The sequence below is a fragment of the Podospora anserina genome, chromosome 3 (genome assembly GCF_000226545.1).
Source record: "Podospora anserina S mat+ genomic DNA chromosome 3, supercontig 2".
Classification (NCBI taxonomy): Eukaryota; Fungi; Ascomycota; class Sordariomycetes; order Sordariales; family Podosporaceae; genus Podospora; species Podospora anserina.
The window spans coordinates 2,035,549-2,043,102 of NW_001914856.1; the positions used below are offsets into that span (position 1 = coordinate 2,035,549).

The following is a 7,554-nucleotide window of genomic DNA, read 5'->3' on the forward strand; positions in this document are numbered from 1 at the left end:
GCCCGGGCCTGTGTCAAGCCTTTCCGGCACGGATACAACCCGTCCCATCCAATCCAATTCAATTCAATCCATCCCATCCATTCCTCTGGCTTCTGCTTCTGCTTCTGCTTCGGCTTCTGCTTCTGCTTCCGCTTCTGCGTCTGCTTCTACTTCCATCTTCCTTCCATCTCTCCTCCACCTCACCTCGGTCCTAAGTCCCGACCCTAATCAACATCACTCGAGAATCACGCAAGCCTCCAGACAGTATAGGTTTTGTTTGCATTGGTGGTCCCCCGGATCGTCTCCAGTGCCTGAGTCTCTACCAATCAGCCGACATCGACAAGACCACGGTCCCATCGCTTGAGCTCCGAGTCTTTGCGCCACCACGAACAAGACAAAAAAGACGTCTCTCTCCTCCTGCTCACCCCCCCCTCTCTCTCCCACTCTTAGCCCGACGTGAACCTGCCGTCTTTTTTTTTCTCGACAGGTAGATTGGTTTTTTGGTTGTTTTTTTTTTGCTTGGTTTTTTATACTCGGCCGCCACCCTCCCACAACGGCTGCCTTACCAAACTGTCCGTCTACGCTGTCCTACCTACCACCGCTCCGGTCCCCGCTAGCCACTGAGCTACGAGCTACGACACACGTCTGACGATCCAAATCCATTGCCGAAGAACGTTGACCTCTCCGCTTCTTCTTTTTTCTCGCGGAGCAGCCCGTCAAGTGTGTTTCGGCGGCGCGTGCTCTCCAGGAGCTGGTGTTGGAAAGCGGGTCCAAGCAAGCTATCTAGGAGCTACGGCAGTGCGGCAAGGAACAGGGAATCCTCCCCAAATTCGTCGGCAAAGCTATTATCGACAGATCGCCCAGCGCGCGATTTGCCCACTCGACAACCCATTGACATCTCCCAGGAAGCTATGAGGTAGGCCCGAAGCCCTCTCCCCGACCCAATTGCACGCCCGCCGGACGCTGTTGATGCTGCGAGCTGCACATTGCACATTTGCACGTCCAAGACGACGGAAAGACCCGCACCGGCATATCGAGCACATGCGCCGGTCCCTGTTTCGGGCGGGTCCTTTTTCTGGAGTCCTCTCCCAGGGTTTTCCATTTGTCGCGCCGAGTTCGCGATGTTGCCCGATGTCGCTTGCGCCCTCAAGTTGCTGACGCCTATTTATATGAGATATAGGGCAGATGGCCGCGGCTATTGATCGAGCGCCGAGGAATCATTTGGACGAAGGGTCTGAGGACTCGATGGGCGCGAGGACGATACCAATCATTGCGCCTACCATCCAGATGTCTGCACCCTCTCCGGGCGAGCCCATGGACATCACCACCCCTACGAACTCCTCCGCACCCCAATCTGCCACCAAGAGCCCCGATAGCGACGTGAATGCCAGCGGCGGCAACGCCAGTAACGAGTCGAACGAGCGTCTACAGCCCATCCAGGCCCAGATCAACAGCAATCACCACAACCATCAAGCTTCCTCCGAGAACAACATCACCATGCCGGCCCCCGTAGCCGCAGCCCCGGCTGTCCACCAGCCCAAGATTGTTCAGACAGCCTTCATTCACAAGCTTTACAAGTATGGTGCCTCGCCAATCCACTCGTACGGCCATGGACGGATACTAAATCATGTGATAGCATGCTGGAAGACAAGACGATCCAGCACCTCATTTCTTGGACCCAGAGTTCCGAGAGCTTCGTGATGCAGCCCTCACATGAGTTTTCCAAAGTGCTAGCGTATGTTGACTTGAACAGCCGCCAATTGCATTTTCTGACGAGTGTACAGGCAATATTTCAAGCACACCAATATCTCTTCATTTGTGCGGCAGCTCAACATGTACGGCTTCCATAAGGGTAAGCATTCGGCTGTTCTATTTTTATCCAGTGAGATAGAGTGTTGATAATGGCATAGTGAGTGACGTGTTTGCTCATGGGACTCCCGACTCGACCATGTGGGAGTTTAAACATGGGAACGGCAACTTCAAGCGGGGAGACCTGGTTGGTCTGCGGGAAATCAAGCGCCGGGCCTCGCGACATGCGCTGGTTCACAGAGAGTACAGCAACCAGAAGCCACCGCCATCTCAGCCTGGCACTCCGGCCGAGCCAATGCCTCCCATGCAAGAAGGCGGCGACCCCAGGGTGAACAGCATCGAGCACACTCTCTACGACCTCAGTGCTCGTCTTCAGCGCCAAGAAGAAAACTCGCAGTTCATGCAGATCAAGAACCAGGCCATCATGGACACGGTAAGCCGGCTGCTGCAGTTTAATCAAGAGCTGTCACGCGCCGTGATGGCCCTTTCGCCGAGCCCTGATAACCCGATACACCGGGACGGTAAGTGCTGGCTGCATCTCGGAGCTTTTTTTGGTACCAGGATAGCCTAATATTTTCCGTTTTTAGTATCATCACTGCAGATCGAGGTGCAGCGGCAAATGGAGATATTCCGCAGCCTCGAGGAACCCCACGAGCCGTTGTTCGCCAGCACCCGTCCCTACTTTGCCAACATCGAAAACGCGCCCGTCTCGCCTCGCCAGTTGCCCCAGGACGATCCCCGCAGGTCTAATCTCGCAGTCCCCCAGCCCCGAGGGCCAAATTATTACCATGACCACCGCCCCGCGGTGCCTTCTGGGTTGTCGGTGAGCACCCGGAGACCATATGGTTCGATAGGAGGAAATTCCACAGGCCAATCTTCGCCGTCTTCCAATCGGGCCCCTGCTCCGCCGCCACCGCCCGGGCCACACCACCTGTCAAATCCCGATCTGCATCCCGGTGCTCTGGGTCGAAGGCACACCTCGGCTGATATCCGTGCTCATGGTTGGCAACCCCAACCACCTCCCCCGTTTTCCGGACCACCTTCGTCCCAATGGCCATCGTCACCCAGCCGGCTCCCACCACCCCCCGAGAGCCAGCATCTCAGGGATACCTTTTCTCACTATTCTCTGCAACCCTCGTCCCAACCTCATTCCCGTCCAGCCACTCCCCCAGCGCCCCCATTTTCCAATGGAAACCCACCTGCCGCCGACACGTTTAACAACTGGTCCTGGAACTCTGCCAATCGGGAGAATAAGAACCTGTCGGTGAGGGATCACTCGGCGCCGCCGACGAGACGGGGAAGCATGGCTCATATTTTGAACCCGACTGACACGGCTGAGAGGGAGGATGAGGATATGGACCCCCGGGGTGATGACGACCGAAAAAGGAAGAGGCTGCAATGATTTTTTTCCTCCAACGTCTGGTATTATTTTCGAACAAAAATCTGCTTTACATCTTTGATTGCATACAACAAAAACATTACTTAATTTCTGTTTTTTCTTCTGAATTATTTCTCGGGTAACAAAAAAGCATTTATTACTTTGAAGATACCTATTTTTTGGGGAGGGGGAGGGGGGGGGAGTAATGGGATTGGTGGTGGTTTGGATTTTTTTCTTCATCTTCTTTCCCTGGAAAATGTTGTTGTTTTATTTCTCAGGAAAGGTGGGGAGGCGGCCAAATTTGTTTGTTTGTTTGTTTGTTTGGGTGGTGGTGGTGGTGGTTTGTTGGGGATATCTTGTTGTTGGATGTTATGTACGAGTTTTTTAACTTATAGATCCGCGATACCCTTTGGGGCTGTTGTTCTCTTTTGGGTGTTTCCTCCACCAGGTGTGTCTGATTGGATTAGAACACCTGGTGGAGGAATCGCCTGAAGAGAAGAGCAGCTGCAAGGGGTATCGTGGATCTATATTTGTGTTGTAAGCTTTGTACGATCTGGGGGGATGGGGAGATAGTTGAGAGTTGAGAGTTGTGTTCAATTGGATTTAAGGTTTGGTTGATGGTGATTTGTGTTTTTTGATGTTTGCTTTGATAATGGTGTACCGGTTGGCCGGTTGGTGTGTTTGGGAAGATAGGGGGTGGGTTGTGTTGTGGTTGTGTTGTAGGATTGGGCGTTGTGGCGTGCTTGAGTTTGATAACATATATATATCTATATGTCACTATATCAACAACCTCGTTGTATCCAAAAGTTTGGGCTTTTCCAAGAGAAGAGCAAAGACGTGGATGATGATGATGATGATGAGTTGGTGTTTGTCAAAGTACGAGTACACAAAGATGCCGAACATTACTACTGAAAGCCCCGAATTCAAGAGAAAGGGAGCACACTTGTTATGGTATCATCAAGATCAGATCTGTTGAATGGCAACATTCCTAGTCTAATGGGAACAAACATTAACAGACCAACGAGAAAATTGAACCCTTTGATCTGATAGTATTGCCAACCCAAGCAGACATAACCAGACAAAACCTTTTTCCCTGGTGTGTTGCCCCTTTCCAACCTATTGTAGAATTTGGTATCTTGTTGCACGCTAAACAAACAAAAACATTCCCCATCCATCAATCTGCTCGAAAAAGTTGTTGAAAACCCAGGCATTCACAATCAATCCGTCCCGCTCGATGACATATTTCCAACCTCCCCCCCTCCCATCACAATAGCCAAGCTCAATAATCGACCAACCTCAACCGTTTCCCAATCTCCGTCCGTCTCTTGGCCTGCTGCGTCGCCCGTTCACTCGCCTTCGTCTCCCCACCCTCGTAGCTCTCCCCCCTCGCCTTGAGCGCCTGAAGCAGCATCCCCGCGTCAAAGAAGCCATCTATTTTTTATTTTTTTCGTTAGTCATCATCATCACCCATACATCCGTATCAAAAAGGAAAACTTACAACCGCCCAACTCATCATCCTCACTCATCCCCAACAGGCTATCCTCCGTCGGACTCACGCTCCCATTCACACTGAACCCTCCCTTCCTCCCCAGATCACTGCCGCCGGTGATAAGTCGTCCCCGGAGTTTGGCCTTCGCAGTGGCAGAATCTTTGTGTGTAAGTTTCGGCTTGGCCTTCATCTCATCCACCTCCCTGGCTCTGCTCTGCTTGCTGGCAACCCCCGCCCCTCCATTTCTCTGGGCTGCGGTCAACCGCAGGATCCGGCGGATCTCCAAGAGGTAGGACTCAAGGGTATCGACGAAACGCTTGGTTTGGCGATGGCGGGAGGAGACACAAATAGAGATGGTCTCGTCTTTGATGATATAGCCTATCCCGAAGCCATCTCCCGACACGGGGCCGAAGCCAAAGTGTCGCAGGGATGGGTTGCCGCAGTTGGAGGTGGAGAGGATGGTGGTGTTGAGCTTGTCCCAACCCGAGTCAGCAAAAATGAGGGGCAGTTGATGAGATGATCCATTAGGCGAGCGGGAACGGGAGGAGTGTCTAGATGAGGCGGAATTGGTCCTGTTGCGGATGACGCTGCTGTTGGCGTCGTCACCATTGGTCGTGCCATTGGTCCCGTTGGTGTTGGTGGTAGCCGCGGGGGGGGCATGGACCGCAGACGAGGGGGTGGTGCCATTGTCGATAAGGTACTCGGCCGCTCTGCCGTGGGAAGAGCTGATATCAGACATGCCATCTACCGGAGAAGAGTACCCGTTGGTGCTATCGCCGTTGGAGCCAAAGTCATCGTCAACCATGCGCTGCCAGAGACAAAACAGGGCGTACAAATGACGATCACACCCTTGGGCTTTGGAGCAGTCGCGGGTGTTGGCTGTGTGACGTTGGCAGGCCTGCCTGAGAGCCTCAATCTTGTTCTCGGCCGGGTTGTCAGCCCAGAAGGTCTGGACAAAGTTGACGGCTTCTTCCGAAACAGTGCGAATGGCTTCAGTGCGGCCATGAAGGAAGGTCTTGGTCATGGCTGGCTCGTACGTGCACTCCACTCTGCCGTAGAGACCGTAGTAAGCGGCTTGGAAGGCCATCTGGACAAAAGCATCGGGAGAGAAGCCCATGCTGGTAATGAAGTTCTTGCCATAGGCGCCAAAATCCAGGCACTCAAACTCGTTCTGTTCGATGAGATCGGCGAGTCTGGTCTCGGCAAAGCGGACAGCGATGCGAAGTTCAGGGATCATGTCCCATTCGAGCTTGTGAGGTGTGGTGCTGACATCGCCAAAGCTCTCAGGGTCACGCTTCGAGGGGTCGGGGCTGGTGGATGACCAGAGGGCTGGTGCCTTGCCGTTGATGGTCCGAGCAAAGCGGAGGATGGTGTCGGTGTAGATATCACTGGCAAAGCGAAGAACCGTGTGACCGTCGACACCAGTGTGCTCAAAGTTGATGCCGGCACTGCCGTTCTTGCAGACGATGATCTGCAGCTTGTCGTACCACCTGTTGGTGCAGGTTCCAATCTGGACACCCTTCTCGATCTCGCTGGTGCCGCAAAGCATGTTCTGGCAGAGGGCGGCAGCATCGGCAGGCTCTGTGTAGTCCAGGCAGACCACGAAGAGAGCTGTGTCGATGATGCTGAGGCAGTCGGCATTGTTGGAACCTGGTTCTCTGGTGATGACATCCCTCAAACCAGACCAGACCTTGCGGTTCTCGGTGCTGAGGACACCCAGGGCACCCTTCGCGGCCTCTTGAATGGGGATCTGTGCCGCATCGTCCACAATGGTCTGGAGATTGATGGCGATATCCTTCTCCGTCATGATCACGTCAGAGTTGTCATCCAAGACATCGAACCAATAAAATTGGCCATGGCACATGACAATGAGATGCTTGGAGTCGGGATCCTGCTCAATCTGGCACCCATCCTCAGTGGGCACTCTGGCGGTGCCGAAGAGCCGTGAATACTGGTGCATGCACAGGGGCGTCCCCTTGACGGTGTCTGGTGGGAGCTCCTCCTTGCGGACAGCTCGAACAAACTCCAACGCCGACACAATCAGAGACGCAGCGCGCGTCACCTGATTGTTGCGGGCTGGTGTAGGGTCATCCTCGAGCAGGAAGAAGGGGTTGAGGTTGAGAACGACCGGATTATCGAAGTTCAGATATGAATCATACCCTTGACTGTTAGCCAAAAGTCTTCATTCCATGACCAGCGAGCAAACAACTTACAGAACTGCTCAATATAACTGGTCTTCCCCTCCGCGTACGCCCTCAACTTTGCGTCCAGTTCTGGTCCTTCATTGTTGAGAAACTCTTGAACGGCATTCCTGGTATCTTGGTGTTCCCTTGGGCCCTGAAGCGGCTTGAGAGAAGAGAGATATCTCTGGCAGGTCTGCTCGAGGGCTGGGATGGGCAGCTTGGGTAACTCATCCTGATGAGCGTACGTGACTCCTCCCTTGGTCTTCTCCTCACGAAAGGGACCCATGTCGTAGTTGCGAGCCTTGAGCACTGTGTTTCTTCTCGGCTTTGGAATCACTGGAAGGTCTGCGATGGTGCGAGGAGTTTCGGGTGGCGGTGACTGAGGTTTCGACTCAGCCGGCTCAAGTGGAAGGGTGAGAGTCTCACCGAGAGCTCTTGGTGTGGCGAAGTGACGGACTTGTGTAGGCATTTCTTGTCAGCTGGGGTGATCTGGATTCAAGCGTAGAGAGGCGAGACGGAGGTGCTGATGTTCAGGCCGCGCAGAGCTGTGCGGTAGAAGTAGTGACAATCTTGAAGACAGTAAGGTGGCATTCCACTGGAAATGCAGAGGTGAAATATTCTTAAGATGGTTGAGGGAAAGGAGCGAGAAAAGCGCGAGCTGGATCCTAGGGGGAATGGGGACAAACAAGACACCGGTCCTCGGCCGGGACAGTTCG

At 53.6% G+C, this 7,554-nt stretch overlaps 2 protein-coding genes across 2 annotated transcripts; one reads left to right on the forward strand and one right to left on the reverse strand.

The window, feature by feature from the left end:
- Positions 1-1,164: 1,164 nt before the first annotated feature.
- On the forward strand, positions 1,165-3,190 carry PODANS_3_7650 (uncharacterized protein; the record flags this gene model as incomplete). Its single annotated transcript, XM_001909533.1, has 4 exons — positions 1,165-1,676; positions 1,764-1,831; positions 1,890-2,309; positions 2,376-3,190. The coding sequence occupies 4 exons, from the start codon at positions 1,165-1,167 to the stop codon at positions 3,188-3,190; spliced, it is 1,815 nt and encodes a 604-aa protein (XP_001909568.1).
- Positions 3,191-4,445: 1,255 nt separating this feature from the next.
- On the reverse strand, positions 4,446-7,307 carry PODANS_3_7660 (uncharacterized protein; the record flags this gene model as incomplete). Its single annotated transcript, XM_001909534.1, has 3 exons — positions 4,446-4,597; positions 4,665-6,731; positions 6,815-7,307. 3 exons carry the CDS (start codon positions 7,305-7,307, stop codon positions 4,446-4,448), a joined length of 2,712 nt encoding a protein of 903 aa, XP_001909569.1.
- Between the last annotated feature and the right edge of the window lie 247 nt (positions 7,308-7,554).